We start from the raw sequence: 20,902 nt of genomic DNA, 5'->3' as shown, positions 1-20,902 counted from the left end.
AAAACCTTTGCAGCACAAATAAACGCGACAAGTTTGGGGATATTTTGAGAAGGTGGGGGCTGCATGACGTCAGAAAAGATAGAATAACTTAAACTTAACAGGACGAACTAAAAAATGTTTGCGACACGAACGTGGGTGTTGTTTTGATATTTGCGATGAGGAGGTCCTGCAGCTCCTTGTTTTGCGGCCTGTGTGGTGTTTGAGGCACGACGTGGCTGTATTTGACACGCTGCATGCAAATGTCCAATCAAGTGAAGCATTCCTCTCGTCTGCATCCTTCAGGGCATCAGCAGCCTCTTCAGTTCCCTCAAGGTGGTCCGCCTCCTCCGCCTGGGCCGGGTGGCCCGCAAGCTGGACCACTACATCGAGTACGGGGCAGCGGTGCTGGTCCTGCTGGTGTGCGTTTTCGGGCTGGCGGCTCACTGGCTGGCCTGCATTTGGTACGTTCCTTCTCTGCGTCCATAATTTAGTAATCAGCTAATTAACGTAACGAGGACACTGATTCAGCTCCTTGTGCGCTATAATTAGCAGCCCCCCCCCCCCTTCCCACATCCGTGCTTGTTTTCACGCATTTAACGTCACAGTGGCTTAGAATTGGCCTTCCCTGGTCAACGTGCAAGAGGTCTTCATCCTCCCAGCAGGGGGTGCGGAGCACGGAGAGTGTTGGCATGGCGCGTTGAGCCGTGCCTAAGATGCACGCCGAGGCTTCTAACTTCATCTCAGCACGGCTAATGAAGCCGGTGGCCACATCGCAAATAAAAATAGCTCCCGTGTCGATTTCCCACAATGTGGTGTCGGCGGTTGCCATGGCGACGGGACACACGGCAGCAGCTGCAAAAAGTTGAACCCAATAATTGCTCGCTTTATTTGTTTGGTGAAGCTGCGTGTTTTGCTGCAATAATAATTTTTAAAAAATGCATTTAATGTTTACTGATGGATTATTTTTGTTTATATATATTTAAAACTATTTATTTAAAAATGTATTTAATTATATTTATTTTTATTTCATTAGACCAGGAGTGTCCAGACTTTTCCACAAAAGATTGCTCACTAAAATATGAAAGGTTGCATGCAAGGGCGCTTTGCTATTTTTTTTTAATTTGAAGGATTTAAGGAACGTTATTTTCATATTAATTCAATTTGAGTCTTGGAAAAAACGATTCGATTCAGAATAGTTTCTCGATTTGAAACCGATTCTCAATTTAAAATTATTACTTTTTAATAACATTGGGTGCCAGTTCTATGATTAACTACATTCGGTATAATAGACTGTATAATGCATATGTTCCTTGACTGCACTTAAATGTAGAATATAATTATATTATTCATATATTATATATAATATATTATATAATTTATTATTATTTATTATTATTATTGTCTATTGTGAGCGAACTGTGGTGCTGAATTTCCCCCAGGGATCAACAAAGTACTTTCTATTCTATTCTATTCTATTCCTTCATAAAATAGACGTACAGCTCTGATACATTTTTATATAAGTTAAAAGAAAACTGGTTTTGTTTAATAAAATTCTACCCAAACATTTAATAAAGGCAAATACAAAAAGAGAAGTATCCAACACTTCTCTTTTCTAAAGTAAATCTGTACAACAACAGGGTTTCCCATTAATGTAGTTGACGGCTACGGCATTTTCATTACCGCCACACCTTGAAAATAGGTTATTTTTTAAAATTTGAAACCAAATTAAAGTACAGTTGCCCCCAGAAGAAATCACACAAAGTCCGACGCTATTTTTTAACTTTAATTACCAATCTTATGATTACAAACAACGGCACAATTCCAACAGGTTTTACCTCCCGAGCAAATACTTTCGCCGCGCTTTCCCCGGACACACACAACACTTCCTCATTCTCTGCCAATCGCCTTTCAGGCACGGACGGTGTGTTTGCGAACATGGGAAAAACTAGCATCCAAACCAAAGGACCAAAAAACATTAACATTAGCTTGTCGTTACAGTATGAATTGATATACCGTATTTTTTACGCACGCCGTTGTCTGGAGCGTTGTCAGCATGTCTGTGACGTGGACGTGATTTTTATATATATTGCAGATATACCCGCGGAAAGCCATCTACAAAATGTGCAAATATTAAGAGGACAGTGGCGGCTTCTAAGAAGAGAAAGTGAAACTAGAGCAACAGCGCCAAGCAAGTGTGACGTCATGCTCGCCGCAGCCTCTTTAGTCAAGGACATCGAGGGACAGAATTAAAGTTTTTAAACACTATCAAGAACTTGGATTGCGCTACAAACATGACGCTACTACCAAGAGTGTATCGGGGCGGATGCACGTCTGAAGCACGGACCGGCGGGAACGTTTTTTCAAAGGAAGTAGTAGTGAAACTGCGAACTATCAAGCTGGTGGCTATTTATTGCTACCTCGCAAATTTTCGATACCTAACGTTAGCATTTTGATTTGATTCATTGATTGATTGATTGAGACTTTTATTAGTAGATTGTACCGTACAGTACATATTCCGTACAATTGACCACTAAATGGTAACACCCGAACAAGTTTTTCAACTTGTTTAAGTCGGGGTCCACGTTAATCAATTCATGGTATAAATATATACAATCAGCATAATACAGTCATCACACAAGTTAATCATCAGAGTATATACATTGAATTATTTACATTATTTACAATCCGGGGGTTGGGGCGGGGGGTTAGGTTTGGTTGATATCAGCACTTCAGTCATCAACAATTATATCATCTGAGAAATGTACATTGAAACAGTGTAGGTCTGACTTGGTAGGATATGTACAGCGAGCAGTGAACATAGTGAGCTCAGAAAGCATAAGAACAAGTATATACATTTGAGTATTTACATTTGATTATTTACAATCCGGGGAGGTGGGGGGAGGGTGTTAGTCTAGGGTTGTCGTTGCCTGGAGGTGTTCTTTTAGTGCGGTTTTGAAGAAGGGTAGAGAGATCATCGAAAGTCACTTACTAGTTTAGCAGGAACAGACTCATTTTATCCAGGTAACTTGCCTTTTTTCTTTTTTTTTGTCTCCTCAGACAAAACTTTTCGTTTCTTTGGTTGTTTTGGAGTTTCGGCCGTGATAGCAGTAATTGCACGTGGGCGTTCTTCTTCTTTTTGTTTTCTTGCGGCCCGCAGGCGTTCGCATTGACTTCTGTCTTTTTAACAAATGGGGAAAGGGGGAAGTGGCGGATGCCGTAAAGCAAGTTGGCACATTTGTAGTTTTTTATGTGGCAAGGTTCCTGCCACCCTCCTCAAAAACGCTAAATGCCAGTAAGAACGATACAGACCCCCTCAGGCCTTGACAGAAGTGTCATTCAACTAGTTGTAAGTCCATTTGTCATCCCAAAAGTAAGGAAATCATTTGAGAAGGCTGAAAAGTTACGGCAGCACGGTGGAAGAGGGGTTAGTGCGTCTGCCTCACAATACGAAGGTCTTGAGTAGTCGTGACTTCAATCCCGGCCTCGGGATCTTTCTGTATGGAGTTTGCATGTTCTCCCCGTGACTGCGTGGGTTCCCTCCGGGTACTCCGGCTTCCTCCCACCGCCAAAAACATGCACCTGGGCTTAGGTTGATTGGCAACACTAAATTGGCCCTAGTGTGTGAATGTGAGTGTGAATGTTGTCTGTCTATCTGTGTTGGCCCTGTGATGAGGTAGCGACTTGTCCAGGGTGTACACCGCCTTCCGCCCGATTGTCGCTGAGATAGGCTCCAGCACCCTCCGCGACCCCGAAGGGAATAAGCGGTAGGAAATGGATGGATGGATGGAAAAGTTACTTCGTGCTGACCAAAATGTAATAATCTCAAATATCCCAAATTACGCAAAATTCCCGCTTTTCCAGGACATTTTTCCCGTTTAAAATTAATGGCCGAATTTTCAAACAGCGTTCACATTTCTCATCCGATTCGAACCGTTCTACCATCCACACTCTCCACTCATCCTTGCCATTCAAGCATTTCAGTCCCTTTCAAGCGTATCCACGTACCGTATTTTTCGGATTATAAACCGCTCCGGAGTATAAATCGCACCGGCCGAAAATGCATAATAAAGAAGGAAAAAAACATATACGTCGCACTGGAGTATAAATCGCATTTTTTGGGGAAATTTAATTGATAAAATCCAACACCAAGAATAGACATATAAAAAGGCAATTTAAAATAAATAAAGAATAGTGAACAACAGGCTAAATAAGTGTATGTTATATGACGCATAAATAACGATATATTTCACTACTTCCAGCTTGTAACCTGCAGTATATGATTTCCTTTTCGGTGCCATTTTTGTTCAGCCCTTCTCAGTTTTTATAAGTTACCGCCAATGTTGAAATGTTTAATTTTCATAGGTACGGAAGTAGTAGCAGGTAGCATCTTTTTTTTCACAATGCACTTCTGCCATGACCCGCCCCCCGCCAAATTTTTATTGGTTGACGTGTGTGTGTGTGTGACGATTGCTGATATATGCCGAGCAACGTTCCCTCTAAGGCATACTTGCCAACCCTCCCGGATTTTCCGGGAGACTCCCGAAATTCAGCGCCTTTCCCGAAAACCTCCCGGGACGAATATTCTCCCGAAATCTCCCGAAATTCAGGCTGCTTGCGGACCTGAGTCCGCTTTCCAACAATATAAAGAACGTCTACAGTAAAGCAGTCCGTCTTCCGTAAACAGCAATGTTGTGACACTCTTAAACAGGACAATACTGCCATCTAGTGCATTTGATGAAAGCACTTTTGTGCGTGCCACACAGCAATGAGGGTGTTCAGCATGGTTAGAAAGATAGTGACAGAGAATAGAACAAGGATGGACAATTCAACCCTTAACTCAACAATGAGTAGATGAGTGTTATGTGTGTGTATATGTGTAAATAAATGAACACTGAAATTCAAGTATTTCTTTTATATATATATATATATATATATATATCCATCCATCCATCCACTACCGCTTATTCCCTTCGGGGTCGCGGGGATATATATACAGGTAAAAGCCAGTAAATTAGAATATTTTGAAAAACTTGATTTATTTCAGTAATTGCATTCAAAAGGTGTAACTTGTACATTATATTTATTCATTGCACACAGACTGATGCATTCAAATGTTTATTTCATTTAATTTTGATGATTTGAAGTGGCAACAAATGAAAATCCAAAATTCCGTGTGTCACAAAATTAGAATATTACTTAAGGCTAATACAAAAAAGGGATTTTTAGAAATGTTGGCCAACTGAAAAGTATGAAAATGAAAAATATGAGCATGTACAATACTCAATACTTGGTTGGAGCTCCTTTTGCCTCAATTACTGCGTTAATGCGGCGTGGCATGGAGTCGATGAGTTTCTGGCACTGCTCAGGTGTTATGAGAGCCCAGGTTGCTCTGATAGTGGCCTTCAACTCTTCTGCGTTTTTGGGTCTGGCATTCTGCATCTTCCTTTTCACAATACCCCACAGATTTTCTATGGGGCTAAGGTCAGGGGAGTTGGCGGGCCAATTTAGAACAGAAATACCATGGTCCGTAAACCAGGCACTGGTGTGCCGTGGGAGATGATCTAACTTCACCTATTTGGGGTAAAAAAAATATTTTTTGCAAACCAGTAATTATAATCTGCAAATGTTGTTGAGTGTCGGTGCTGTCTAGAGCTCGGCAGAGTAACCGTGTAATACTCTTCCATATCAGTAGGTGGCAGCCGGTAGCCAATTGCTTTGTAGATGTCGGAAACAGCGTGCAGGTAAAAGGGTGTCTAATGCTTAAACAAAAAATAAACAAAAGGTGAGTTAGGGAAGGCTATGCAGAATTAAACTAAAACTGAACTGGCTACAAAGTAAACAAAAACAGAATGCTGGACGACAGCAAAGACTTACTGTGGAGCAAAGACAAAGTACATCCAAACATGACATGACAATCAACAATGTCCCCACAAAGAAGGATAAAAACAACTGAAATATTCTTGATTGCTAAAACAAAGTAGATGCGGGAAATATCGCTCAAAGGAAGACATGAAACTGCTACAGGAAAATACCAAAAAAAAAGACAAAAAGCCACCAAAATAGGAGCGCAAAACAAGAAGTAAAACACTACACACAGGAAAACAGCAAAAAAGTCCAAATAAGTCAGGGTGTGATGTGACAGGTGGTGACAGTACACCTACTTTGAGACAAGAGCTATATTGATGTATGCTTGGTTATGCTTTAAAGTCATATCCAACAATTGCGACGATGACTTTTTACTGTCAACTGAGTTTCGTTTTTTAATGATTTCTGCTGGTGGTGTGCCTCTGGATTTTGTCAAAGCAAAAAATGTGCCGTGGCTCAAAAAAGGTTGAAAAACACTGGTCTACCGTACAAACCAAGCCAAAAGCAACTCTTTGTCATCTGTTATATCAACAGCAGCCGCTTGCTCTCTCTCTCACCTGCACCAACACATACACTATGGCACTGGTGCATTTATGGCCACACAAAAAGTTGGACAACTCCAACACTCTACGTAAAGTGTAAATTTCAGGTCGTTTTACGATGACTCCTCAATCAGTGTGCTTATTCTACTGTCATTTGTTAAGAATGTTATTTTTTGGATATTAATTATGAAATGATGTTACAGGACTACATAATTGCTAATAAAAATGTTTATTTTACGAACAGAAAGTTAATAAACACTTCATCTCATGCAACATGTGAATGTTTTATGGGGAACTAAATATGTACACAATCTTTCCAAAGCAGGACCCCCACCCAGGCATAAAATACTATAGTGCATAGCTGATTAAAAAAAACAATATCTAAGTGGGCCAAATCACATATATTAGAAAATAATCTCTTGAAATTGACTAGTCACTTGATTACAATAATAAGACATTTAAATTGTTATGTCAGGTTTGAGACAAATGTGCTGCTGGTATGACCACAGTGTGCACGTCTGTATTCCACTGAATGCTCAGGGTGTTAGTGCGTTTGCTCACACACATTAAAAATTAGAGGGAACATTGACGTCAAGTCTCTTCATACTTGCCAACCCTCCCGGATTTTCCGGGAGACTCACGAAATTCAGCGCCTCTCCTGAAAACCTCCCGGGACAAATTTTCTCCCGAAAATCTCCCGAAATTCAGGCGGACCTGAGTGACGTGTCGACAGCCTGTTTTCACGTCCGCTTTCCCACAATATAAACAGCATGCCACGTTATAACTGTAGAATGATCGAGGGCGAGTTCTTGGTTTATTTTGTGGGTTTATTGTTAGGCAGTTTCATTAACGTCCTCCCAGCGCGGCAACAACACACAACAGCAGTCACGTTTTTGTCTACCGTAAAGCAGTTTGTCTGCCGTAAACAGCAATGTTGTGATACTCTTAAACAGGACAATACTGCCATCTACTGTACATGCATATGTGACATTAACATCTAGGGCTTTTAGAGAGTGCAGTGCACAACTGCGCACACAACAAGGAGACGAAGCAGAATGCATCATCAGAGAGGGTGTTCAGCATGGTTAGAAAAATAGTGACAGAGAATAGAACAAGGATGGACAATTCAACCCTTAACTCAACAATGAGTAGATGAGTGTTATGTGTCTGTATATGTGTAAATAAATGAACACTGAAATTAAAGTATTTCTCTTATTTATTTATATATATATATATATATATATATATATATATATATATATATATATATATGTAATAAAATAAATAAATATATATATATAGCTAGAATTCACTGAAAGTCAAGTATTTCTTATATATATATATATATATATATATATATATATATATATATATATATATATATATATACAGTGGGGCAAAAAAGTATTTAGTCAGCCACCGATTGTGCAAGTTCTCCCACTTAAAATGATGACAGAGGTCTGTAATTTTCATCATAGATACACTTCAACTGTGAGAGACATAATGTGAAACAAAAATCCAGGAATTCACATTGTAGGAATTTTAAAGAATTTATTTGTAAATTATGTTGGAAAATAAGTATTTGGTCACTTCAAACAAGGAAGATCTCTGGCTCTCACAGACCTGTAACTTCTTCTTTAAGAAGCTCTTCTGTCCTCCACTTGTTACCTGTGTTAATGGCACCTGTTTGAACTCGTTATCTGTATAAAAGACACCTGTCCACACCCTCAAACAGTCAGACTCCAAACTCCACTATGGCCAAGACCAAAGAGCTGTCAAAGGACACCAGGAAAATAATTGTAGACCTGCACCAGACTGTGAAGAGTGAATCTACAATAGGCAAGCAGCTTGGTGTGAAAAAATCAACTGTGGGAGCAATTATCAGAAAATGGAAGACATACAAGACTGCTGATAATCTCCCTCGATCTGGGGCTCCACGCAAGATCTCATCCCGTGGGTTCAAAATGATCATGATAACGGTGAGCAAAAATCCCAGAACCACACGGGGGGACCTGGTGAATGACCTGCAGAGAGCTGGGACCAAAGTAACAAAGGTTACGATCAGTAACACACTACGCCGACAGGGAATCAAATCCTGCAGTGCCAGACGTGTCCCCCTGCTTAAGCCAGTGCATGTCCAGGCCCGTCTGAAGTTTGCCAGAGAGCACATGGATGATACAGCAAAGATTGGGAGAATGTCATGTGGTCAGATGAAACCAAAACAGAACTTTTTGTTATAAACTCAACTCATCGTGTTTGGAGGAAGAAGAATACTGAGTTGCATCCCAAGAACACCATACCTACTGTGAAGCATGGGGGTGGAAACATCATGCTTTGGGGCTGTTTTTCTGCTAAGGGGACAGGCCGACTGATCTGTGTTAAGGAAAGAATGAATGGGGCCATGTATCGTGAGAATTTGAGCCAAAACCTCCTTCCATCAGTGAGAGCTTTGAAGATGAAACGTGGCTGGGTCTTCCAGCATGACAATGATCCCAAACACACAGCCCGGGCAATGAAGGAGTGGCTCCGTAAGAAGCATTTGAAAGTCCTGGAGTGGCCTAGCCAGTCTCCAGACCTCAACCTCATAGAAAATCTGTGGAGGGAGTTGAAAGTCCGTGTTGCTCGGCGACAGCCCCAAAACATCACTGCTCTCGAGAAGATCTGCATGGAGGAATGGGCCAAAATACCAGCTACTGTGTGTGCAAACCTGGTAGAGACCTATAGTAATCGTTTAACCTCTGTTATTGCCAACAAAGGTTATATTACAAAGTATTGAGTTGAATTTTTGTTATTGACCAAATACTTATTTTCCACCATAATTTACAAATAAATTCTTTAAAAATCCTACAATGTGAATTCCTAGATTTTTTTTTCACATTATGTCTCTCACAGTTGAAGTGTACCTATGATGAAAATTACAGACCTCTGTCATCATTTTAAGTGGGAGAACTTGCACAATTGGTGGCTGACTAAATACTTTTTTGCCCCACTGTATATATAAAATACTTGACTTGGTGAATTCTAGCTGTAAATATACTCCTCCCCTCTTAACCACGCCCCCCACCCCCCACCTGCCGAAATCGGAGGTCTCAAGGTTGGCAAGTATGAGTCTTTTACGTGAATGAGCTAAATAATATTATTTGATATTTTACGGTAATGTGTTAATAATTTCACACAGAAGTCGCTCCAGAGTATAAATCGCACCCCCGGCCACACTATGAAAAAAAAACTGCGATTTATAATCCAAAAAATACGGTAATTCCTACCAGAATTGCATATTCTAGTTGAATATTGGTTTTCCTTATTTATTTTTTTCTTATTGTCTTTTCAAATTCTTTGTACATTTCTATCCTAAGTACTGTAAAGCTGGGAATGGGTTAGACTTGGGGTTGCTCTCTTTTATTTTGTTGGATTCATTAACATTCTGTGATTTTTCCAAGTAAAATGATTTTTTGGAGCCAACACTGTGTGTATAAGTTGTACGTCAGCAGCCAAATATAATATAATACGAATCGATTCTGAATCGAGTCACCCCGAGAATTAGAATCCGAATCCACCAACGTGAGTACACACCTTAAGTACATTGAAAAACCATCAAGCAAAACGTCTTGGCAACCTAACTAATTGTCTATGAGTTCAAACCCCGGCCGAGTCATACCAAAGACTATAAAAATGGGACCCATTACCTCCCTGCTTGACACTCAGCATCAAGGGTTGGAATTGGGGGTTGAATCAACAAAAATGATTCCCGGGCGCGGCCACCGCTGCTGCTCACTGCTCCCCTCACCTCCCAGGGGATGATCAAGGGTGATGGGTCAAATGCAGACCCATCCAGTGTGTGTGTGACAATCATGGGTACTTTAACTTTAATAAGTCATTGAGCATTTTGTGTTTTCACGTCACAACTGACTCTTCCATTCCCCCCCAGGTACAGCATCGGCGACTACGAGGTCATCGACGAGGACACCAACATCGTGCGCATGGACAGCTGGCTGTACATCCTGGCCGAGACGGCGGGCACGCCATACCGCTTCAACGCCAGCGGCTCGGGCAAGTGGGAGGGCGGCCCCAACAAGGACTCGGTCTACATCACGTCCTTGTACTTCACCATGACCAGCCTCACCAGCATCGGCTTCGGGAACATCGCCCCGACTACGGACGGAGAGAAGATCTTCGCCGTGGCCATGATGATGATCGGATGTGAGTGGAGCGCTTTTTTTTTTCTTTCCTGCTTTCTTTTTCTTCCTTCCTCCCGTCCGTCTCCTTCAGCAGACACGATACGGCACACACGCCACCAGACGCCACAGAGGGAGGTGAATAATTCAATCACGGATCATCGACGTTTGGGAGAATCAAACCTTACAGTTGATTAGCCAAGCAAAATTTCCAATAAGAAAAAGCCGCCAGGGTTCTTTTAAAGGCAGCGTTTTTAAAATCTCCATGGCGACGCCTTCAAACGCACCTAAACTCCACAAAAGTATTTGGACACACCTTTTAAGGTGTCGTAACTAAAGATGTCCGATAATGGTTTTTTTGCAGATGTCCGATATTCCGATATTATCCAACTCTTAATTACCGATTCCGATAACAACAGATACCGATACGGTATATACAGTCGTGGAATTAACACATTATTATGCCTAATTTTGTTGTGATGCCTCGCTGGATGCATTAAACAATGTAACAAGGTTTTCCAAAATAAATCAACTCAAGTAATGGAAAAAAAATGCCAACATGGCACTGCCATATTTATTATTGAAGTCACAAAGTGCATTATTTTTTTTAACATACCTCAAAACAGCAGCTTGGAATTTGGGACAAGCATGAGGAGGTTGAGGTGGGCGGGGTTGGGGGTAGGGGGTAGCGGGGGGTGTATATTGTAGCGTCTCGGAAGAGTTTGTGCTGCAAGGTGTTCTGGGTATTTGTACTGTTGTGTTTATGTTGTGTTACGGTGCGGATGTTCTCCTGAAATGTGTTTGTCATTCTTGTTTGGTGTGGGTTCACAGTGTGGCGCGTATTTGGAACAGTGTTAAAGTTGTTTATACGGCCACCCTCAGTGTGATCTGTATGGCTGTTGACCAAGTATGTATTGCATTCACTTGTGAGTGTGAAAAGCCGTAGATATTATGTGACTGGGCCGGCATGCATATGCGGTGCCTTTAAGGTTTATTGGCGCTCTGTACTTCTACCTACATCCGTGTACACAGCGGCATTTTAAAATGTCATAAATTTTACTTTTTGAAACCGATACTGATAATTTTGAAACTGATGCCGATAATTTCCGATATTACATTTTTAAAGCATTTATCGGCCGATAATATCGGCAGTCCGATATTATCGGACATCTCTAGTCATAACTGAACAGGACTGTAGATTACATTTGTGGCGCCCCCTATGGGTTAAGAACTGAATGAGCATTAGGCTCATAGTGGCAAAGTTTGTTTTGCTTCAGGCGGCCATGTTTTTCTACCGAATTTGCCCAAATGTGTGCTCGTCAGTCAAGTCAAGTGTCAGTGGGTTGTTTTGTGTACAGCACATTAAGCTGTGTGACAAATGTTCTGTTTACAATTGTATCATGTATGTGGGGCGGTATAGTTTGGTTGGTAGGGTGGCCGTGCCATCAACTTGAGGGTTCCAGGTTCGATCCCCGCTTCCGCCACCCGAGTCACTGCCGTTGTGTCCTTGGGCAAGACACTTTACCCACCTGCTCCCAGTGCCACCCACACTGGTTTAAATGGAACTTAGATATTGGGTTTCACTATGCAAAAGCGCTTTGAGTCACTAGAGAAAAGCGCTATATAAATATAATTCACTTCACACTATCAAATAGGGCTGGACGATTATACCAAAAATAATAATCACGACTATTTTGATTAATATTGTAGTCACAATTAATTACACGATTATTCACTGATTTATAACGAGTATTTTTTGTACCACCCAGCTTTAAAGGCCTACTGAAATGCGATTTTCTTATTTAAACGGGGATAGCAGGTCCATTCTATGTGTCATACTTGATCATGTCGCGATATTGCCATATTTTTGCTGAAAGGATTTAGTCGAGAACATCGACGATAAAGTTCGCAACTTTTGGTCGCTGATAAAAAAGCCTTGCCTGTACCGGAAGTAGCAGACGAGTAGCGTGACGTCACAGGTTGTGGAGCTCCTCACATCCGCACATTGTTTACAATCATGGCCACCAGCAGCGAGAGCGATTCGGACCGAGAAAGCGAAGATTTCCCCATTAATTTGAGCAAGGATGAAAGATTTGTGTATGAGGAAAGTGAGAGTGAAGGACTAGAGGGCAGTGGGAGCGATTCAGATAGGGAAGATGCTGTGAGAGGCGAGTGGGACCTGATATTCAGCTGGGAATGACTAAAACAGTAAATAAACACAAGACATATATATACTCTATTAGCCACAACACAACCAGGCTTATATTTAATATGCCACAAATTAATCCCGCATAACAAACACCTCCCCCCTCCCGTCCATATAACCCGCCAATACAACTCAAACACCTGCACAACACACTCAACCCCACAGCCCAAAGTACCGTTCACCTCCCCAAAGTTCATACAGCACATATATTTCCCCAAAGTCCCCAAAGTTACGTACGTGACATGCACATAGCGGCACGCATGTAAGGGCAAGCGATCAAATGTTTAGATGCCGCAGCTGCTTACTCACACTACCGCGTCTGCGCATCCAACTCAAAGTCCTCCTGGTAAGAGTCTCTGTTGTCCCAGTTCTCCACAGGCCAATGGTAAAGCTTAACTGTCATCTTTCGGGAATGTAAACAATGAAACAACGGCTGTGTTATCCGGCAAAACAGTCAGGGGGTGCATTCTACGGCGGGGGTGCGTTATCCGGCACAACACCTGCCGCAATACACCGCTTTCTTCTTTGCTGTCTCCATTGTTCATTGAACAAATTGCAAAAGATTCACCAACACAGATGTCCAGAATACTGTGGAATTTTGCGATGAAAACAGACGACTTAATAGCTGGCCACCATGCTGTCCCAAAATGTCCTCTACAATCCGTGACGTCACGCGCAGGCGTCATCATACCGAGACGTTTTCACGCGAAATTTAAAATTGCACTTTAGTAAGCGAACCCGGCCGTATTGGCATGTGTTGCAATGTTAAGATTTCATCATTGATATATAAACTATCAGACTGCGTGGTCGGTAGTAGTGGGTTTCAGTAGGCCTTTAATATATATGTTTAAAAAAACTGGATAAAAATTGGTAATAAATAAACCACAACAAGTCAAATAATATTAATCGTAATAACAATTCATTTAAATAACAATAGCAATATAAAAAAACAATAAAGTTCAGTTTCTCTGTTTTAATTGTTTTTAATTACTATTTTTACACTTATTTTTTCACCAAAGAGTGTGTGCTTTTTGTGTGAAATAAAATTTAATAATATATTTTAAAAAAAAAGCAAAAATCCTCACATCTTTGGACAATTTTGACTAGTATTTTAGGTCAAAACTGCCATGCGATGATGAGCGGTGTGTCAAGGGAGACGCCGGAGGTTGTCGTGATTTTAGGGATGCAGATTAACGAGGTTGGAGCGTGAGGTAACAAAGGGCAATTTATTAATAAAACGAATAAGCGAGAGCAATGGGGGAAGTGCTCTGACTAAACAGGCTATGACGAAACAAAACAAAATGCAAAACACTTACAGGAAATGTGGAGCTGACGGCGTCCACACAGTTCGAGTGCACTTGCATTAAGCGTCCAAAAGGATCGTCTAAGGTCATTGTGTGTCGAATTTTGAGGACAAAAATACATTTATTCCTTTTTTGGAATAAGGCTGTAACATAACAAAACGTGGAAAAAGTGAATACTTCCCGGAAGCACTGTATATAACGCTACTCATTCCCTTGTATGAGTGTAAACAAACCACATGCCGAGTGGAAGGACAGTACCACTTAATTCTGTATCCTGTCTGAATGCATGTGACATTGTTCTCTCCAGCAGCCGCCATGGCGGTCGTGGTCTCCTCCAGCGCAGCACCGCCAGCAGCTCTGTTATTCTTGCCTTCACCGGGCTCATTAGCTCAGCCCGCTGCGTTGAAACCGCTGCTGAATTATTAAGATGTGCCGAGTGTGATGCATCACAGCGCTCCGTTCGCACCTTTCGTTTGTCGCGCTTCTCATAAAAACGTCTCGTAAAAAATAATACTCAGACGAACTGAAGGAATAATGAGGAGCGCGGGGACGAAGGGGAGCCTTTTTTTTTTAGAAAATGTGGAGGCTTCGAGTTAAGTAAAGGTACCCTGAAGGGGTAGGTAATAAATCCAAAGGCCTATGATATGATATGAAAAAGCATAAGTACAGCGCCGAGAAACTTAATTTGGATTGGACACCTTCTGAGATGGCGACATCCTTTCAGATTCACTTGGCATTGGCGAAAAGTTCATATGCAAGCAAACAGTTAAATTCATCATAAATCACAAACACATTATTAAAGTGCCAAAGTCATTGTAAAATATTCACACAACATAACCATAAATGCTGTAATTATAGCTCAGCGTTTATTCACTTCACCAGTCGGAGGTAAGGTGGTAAATATGAAAACTCAAGCATAATGTTTTTTTTTAGCAAGTTATTTTTTTGACGTTAGTAATGATTTGGAGTGCATGAGAAAGTAGAAAGGAGAAGGTAGCTTTATTTGCCTACATTATCCTTTAATAATAAGGATTACTGTCTTTTTTTAATTGCTTTTATGATGTTTTTACTCGGTAGCCCTTTGAGTTGTTATTCAAATGTAAAGTGCAATACAAATAAAATCTATTATTTGAATTATTACCGGTATTGTTGCGTTTGGACCAGATGTTCCTCCCAGGGAATTTAAGTTGCTGGTCACTCCCAAGTTCTTTTGATGACACATAAGCTGAGTTCAATTTGACCACCAGACAGAATGGATTTTTTGTGATTTATTTTCAAAGCTTTGAAAATAAACGTGAGACCAATCCAGTACAGAAGCGTTCACTAGTGCAGCTAAAATGGTCTAATCTAAAATACGGAAACCTTCTCTTCTATAAAGTGTCTCTCGCTCCCACCCTCGACAACCAAAAAAGAGAACAACAGGAAGAACACTAGGTGTCTTGTAATATGACTATGAAAGTAAAAGAAGTAACACTTAAATATGGATATATGTAAATATCTGCCTCCGACATTATCAATAAGTACACTGTAAAAGAAAATCTGCACAATTTACGGTAAAATACAGACAGCTGTGGTTGGCAGGGATTCACCGTAAAAAATACAAAATTACGATTTATGGGACATTACGGTATGTTGATATTGAACCTGTAAGTTTTTACTGTTTTTGCCTACGGTAAATTACTATGGAAAAAAATATATATTGTTAACCTTTTTCCAAAAAAAACAATTGAATTTACAGTAAAATACTGGCAGCTGTGGTTTCCAGGAATTCACCTTAAACAATTGAGGGCCAATTTTAGTGTTGCCAATCAGACTATCCCCAGGTGTCTTTGGAGGTGGGAGGAAGCTGGAGTACCCAGAGAGAACCCATGTAGTCACGGGGAGAACATGCAAACTCAAGACACCCCTTGCCCGGGAATCGAACACAGGAACTTCTCACTGTGAGTCACAAACTATAACAACAGCTCCACCGTCCTGCCGTGTCAACAATACTATTACCTGCAAAATGCCTGTGTTTTTAAGACATGTGAGCGGTACATGAAGATTTTAACTTGAAAGTATTTGTACAGTCGTGCTCATAAGTTTACATACCCTGGGAGAATTTATGATTTCTTGGCCATTCTTCAGAGAATATGAATGATAACACAAAAACCTTTCTTCCACTCATGCTTAGAGGTTGTGTGAAGCTATTTATTGGCAAACAACTGTGTTTACTCTTTTTAAATCAAAATGACAAAAGAAAGTGCCCAAATGACCCTGATCAAAAGTTTACATACAGTCCATTTTTCTTCAAGTGCCTCCTTATTGTGCATCTTGAAACAGCCACACCACAATTTTTCAAAGAGTCCTGTATTTCAGTTGAAGTTATTTGTGGATTTTTCTTTGCATCTCGAACAATTTTCCTGGCAGTTGTGGTTGAAAATCTTTGCTGGTCTACCGGAATCCCTCATTTTCCTCTTCTTATTCAGCGTTTGAACATTGCCGATTGGCATTCTCAATTCCTTGGATATCTTTTTATACCCCTTTCCTGTTTTATGCAGTTCAATTACCTTTTCTCGCAGATCCTTTGACAATTATTTTGCCTTCCCCATGACTCAGAATCCAGAAACATCTGTGCAGCACTGGATGAAAGATGCAATGGTCTGTCAGAAGCCCAGAAACTCACTGACCTTTTATACACACACATTAATTACAAACAAACAGGTCACAGGTGAGGATTGGAACCTTGATTAGCCATTCAAACCTGTTTGTGTCAATTTTTGTGCATAGTATCTGATCAAATATGTAAACTTTTGATCGGGGTCATTTGGGTACTTTCTTTTGTCATTTTGATTTAAAAAGAGTAAACACAGTTGTTTGCCAATAAATAGCTTCACACAACCATTAAGCATGAGTGGAAGAAAGGTTTTTGTGTTATCATTCATATTCTCTGAAGAATGGCCAAAAAATCATAAATTCTCCCAGGGTATGTAAACTTATGAGCACGACTGTACAACCTTTCACTGGATAACTCCCAGCATGTTCCTTTAAGTGACCTTTTAAAAATGAGCCTTAAATGCTCCTTATCTGTTCAATGATAAACTAGTTTTGATTTTACGGTGTTTTACTGTTGCTGGTTAACAATTGCTTGCTGTAGTTTTAATTACAATTTTTTACAGTGTAGAGCTGTCGTGATCCGATATTGATATCAGATTTTTTTTTAAATCGGGACATCCAGTTAACATCTAAATGTCCTCCAATAAACACACAAGGCAGGTCCTTTTGTCTATTTTAGTCAAGTCCTTTACAAAAGGTAAACATGCTAGGCTATAGGCTACTAGGAGCTAGCAGCTACACAACAGCTAAGCACACAATAGCACACAAGCTAGACATTCATAGTGAGTGTCCTTCATTGAACAATATTGCAGTGTAAACGTCTCCAAGGCATATTAAAAAGTATGCAGTATCAAACGTGTCTGCATCGTTCAACTTACTGCGTCATAAGCTTAACTTCATGAATTATTGTGGCCACTATGTGTCGCCAAAAACAACTACCACTCCACATCAACTTAAAGACAGCAAAAGTACATTCCAGACCGTTAATAATTAATAGGTTAGTGTTTTTATACTTATACTATACGTTGTTCTCTGTTTGACTCCTTTCTTTTGATCAAACATTTTCTAACAGTACACACTACAAAATAATAAAATCATGTACGATTCCTGCTGATATCATACATAATCAATATCGGTATTGGCTAATTCTTGAAGCTCAAATATTGGTATTGTAAGTTGAATCATGTTGTATCATGACAACACAGTTATCAAGTATATGGCACAACACAGCAACAATACCAATGTTGTAAGAGCAGTAAGGAAAAGAAACAACATCAGGAGGTTGCCTATAGCCACACTTTTGCCAAAGTTTTGAGACCTGGAAATCTTTTTCGAGACTGTGCGGTTGATTAAAGCTACTTTCAACATTAATTAGGGATTGTAAAAAAGCAGTGACATCTTCCTTGGTTTAGATCAGTACTATTTTTTTTTTTATAAGGCCCCCCAGAAGGAAGACAACATTTTCTGCCCCCCCTTATTATATTAAAGCAAACGAAAAGAAATATAGATCAACAAAAAAATTATTTTATTAACATTGTTTTTTAGTCTGTAACAGAAAAGATTTAAAGTGCATCAATTTGCTTTAAAAATACAAATACAATTTAAAAAAAAATTAAATATTAAACATTTTTGACCAACTTAATTTAAATTAATTAAATTAAATAAACTCAATAAACAATAACACATTTAAATTAATCAGCAACATTAGGGAGCAAAACAAAAATGAATAAAAACATTTGTGCAGATTTTTTAATATTTTTTTTATCAAATTGAGGAAGGCAGGATTAATGTCTACAGCAGGGGTACCCAAACTACGGCCCGTGGGCCGTATACGGCCCCCCAGCGTCCAAAGTAAAAAAAAGTATTTATTTTTTAAATTTTTATTTATTTATTTTTTTTAATTTTTTATTTGTCCTTACTAGTCCATTTTCTACCGTCTCCTAGCCACTCAGGCAAATCATATTGTCTAAAAATGCATTTTATCATTGATAATGTGACATGCAGCAAGAGCGCTCTTTAAGTCAATTAGTGCGCGATGAATATATATGTGTAAATACATATATACAGTATCTATATATATATATATATATATATATATATATATATATACACACACGCACACACATACATATATATATATACATATATACACATATACATATATATACATATACATATATATATATCTATATATATATATATATATATACATACATGGACATATACATATACTTAGACATATACATATATACACACACATATATACATATACATATACTTAGACATATACATATATACACACACATATATACATATTTACACACACAAATATATACATATTTACATATACATATATACACACACACACACACATTTACATATATATATATATATATATATATATATATATATGTATATATGTATATATATATGTATATATATATATATAGCGCAGCCCCCAGCCAAATTGTTTTACCCCAATGCGGCCCCGGAGTCAAAAAGTTTGGGGACCCCTGGTCTACAGTGTGTTGTGTAGTGCGCAGGGTTTGAAGCATGATACTGATAAAGCATGAGGTTACACCCTGGCATCGGGGTTTAGACCAACAATGAATGGGTTACTGAACTGATCGTTAAGTATTTTGTCAATTGTGTGGAATTTATTACTGATTAATGGCAAAATGGAGCGCACTACTTGGCTGCAACCAGCAGTTGATTCAGTGACATATCAGCTACTCGCGTTTGTTTCTACCGTGTTGTTGATTCAGTCTCACTCTCATCACTGAAAAGGAGTAGGAAGAAGCAGAGCTCATTTAATTCTTCCCCTTTTCGTGTGTTTGTACTCAATCTGAAACGCAACAGTGAATAAATATATAAATAAATGAGTAAGTAAATACATATCAAACACATAAATAAATAATGAATAAGGCTCTCATAAATAAAGAGGTAAATAAGTTAGGATTTTTACAATGAGATGAATAAGATTATCTCATTTTTTTAAATAAGGTTCATCAGTCTCATCATCATTTTCTAGCCTTTGAAACAGGAGTTCAAAACATCCAGAATGAGCTTTTCTCTATTATTTTACTTTAAAAACAAATATAATGCATTTATGTCCAGACCTGAATAAAGTGCATCTGGAAAGTATATACAGTGCTTCACTTTTTCCACATTTTGTTATGTTACAGCCTTATTCCATAGTGGAATACACTCATTTCCGTCCTCAAAATTCTACACACAATACCCCATAATGTGAAAAGCAATTTAAAAAAATTAAAATAACACCATATGTAGATTCATATTCAGTCTTTGCTCAATACTTTGTTGATGCACCTTTGGCAGCAATTAAAATGATTACATATTTATTTATTTATTTGACAGGGACAGTACAATTAAACATTGCTACCCACAGGTAACCGATGTCAAAGTACATAGGACTAATTTTCAACCTTTGTTCCTGGTTGAGCTTTTAAAAAAAAGTTGAGAAAAGTGTAAAACACGTACAAAAGGATTAAGACAAGTACAACAATAAAAACACATTGAAAATAATTGGCCCCATTTGTCCACACTACATCCAGTTCTAGTGCTCACACTTCTGATTTCCCTTAAGCCACTTTTTCAATTTTGTGGAGAAAAGTTTAAGGGACAAACCCTGTTTCCATATGAGTTGGGAAATTGTGTTAGATGTAAATATAAACGGAATACAATGATTTGCAAATCCTTTTCAACCCATATTCAATTGAATATGCTACAAAGACAACATTTTGATGTTCAAACTGATAAACTTTTTTTTTTGGCAAATAATCATTATTAACTTTAGAATTTGATGCCAGCAACACGTGCCAAAGAAGTTGGGAAAGGTGGCAATAAATACTGATAAAGTTGAGGAATGCTCATCAAACACTTATTTGGAACATCCCACAGGTGTGCAGGCTAATTGGGAACAGGTGGGTGCCATGATTGGGTATAAAAACAGCTTCCCAAAAAATGCTCAGTCTTTCACAAGAAAGGATGGAGCGAGGTACACCCCTTTGTCCACAACTGCGTGAGCAAATAGTCAAACAGTTTAAGAACAACATTTCTCAAAGTGCAATTGCAAGAAATTTAGGGATTTCAACATCTACGGTCCATAATATCATCAAAAGGTTCAGAGAATCTGGAGAAATCACTCCACGTAAGCGGCATGGCCGGAAACCAACATTGAATGACCGTGACCTTCGATCCCTCAAAAACCGACAT

General features: G+C 39.3%; 2 protein-coding genes across 5 annotated transcripts in view; one reads left to right on the top strand and one right to left on the bottom strand.

Annotated features, from left to right (window-relative positions):
- The window catches only part of hhat (hedgehog acyltransferase), a 193,883-nt gene that overhangs the window by 44,433 nt on the left and 128,548 nt on the right, over nt 1-20,902 (bottom strand). The window lies entirely within an intron of this gene.
- Nucleotides 1-20,902, top strand: part of kcnh1a (potassium voltage-gated channel, subfamily H (eag-related), member 1a) — a 135,635-nt gene that overhangs the window by 76,202 nt on the left and 38,531 nt on the right. For all 4 annotated transcript variants that reach the window (XM_061965726.2, XM_061965718.2, XM_061965708.2 and 1 more), the window contains 2 exons: nt 283-440; nt 10,315-10,586. In XM_061965726.2, the coding sequence (XP_061821710.2) occupies nt 283-440; nt 10,315-10,586 (430 nt within the window). The remainder of the gene's footprint in view (nt 1-282; nt 441-10,314; nt 10,587-20,902) is intronic.

Source organism: Nerophis lumbriciformis, linkage group LG02 (assembly GCF_033978685.3).
Source record: "Nerophis lumbriciformis linkage group LG02, RoL_Nlum_v2.1, whole genome shotgun sequence".
In the NCBI taxonomy this organism is placed as follows: domain Eukaryota; kingdom Metazoa; phylum Chordata; class Actinopteri; order Syngnathiformes; family Syngnathidae; genus Nerophis; species Nerophis lumbriciformis.
Note: the sequence above shows the minus strand (reverse complement) of the source record. Positions and strands in the feature narration are given on the sequence as shown.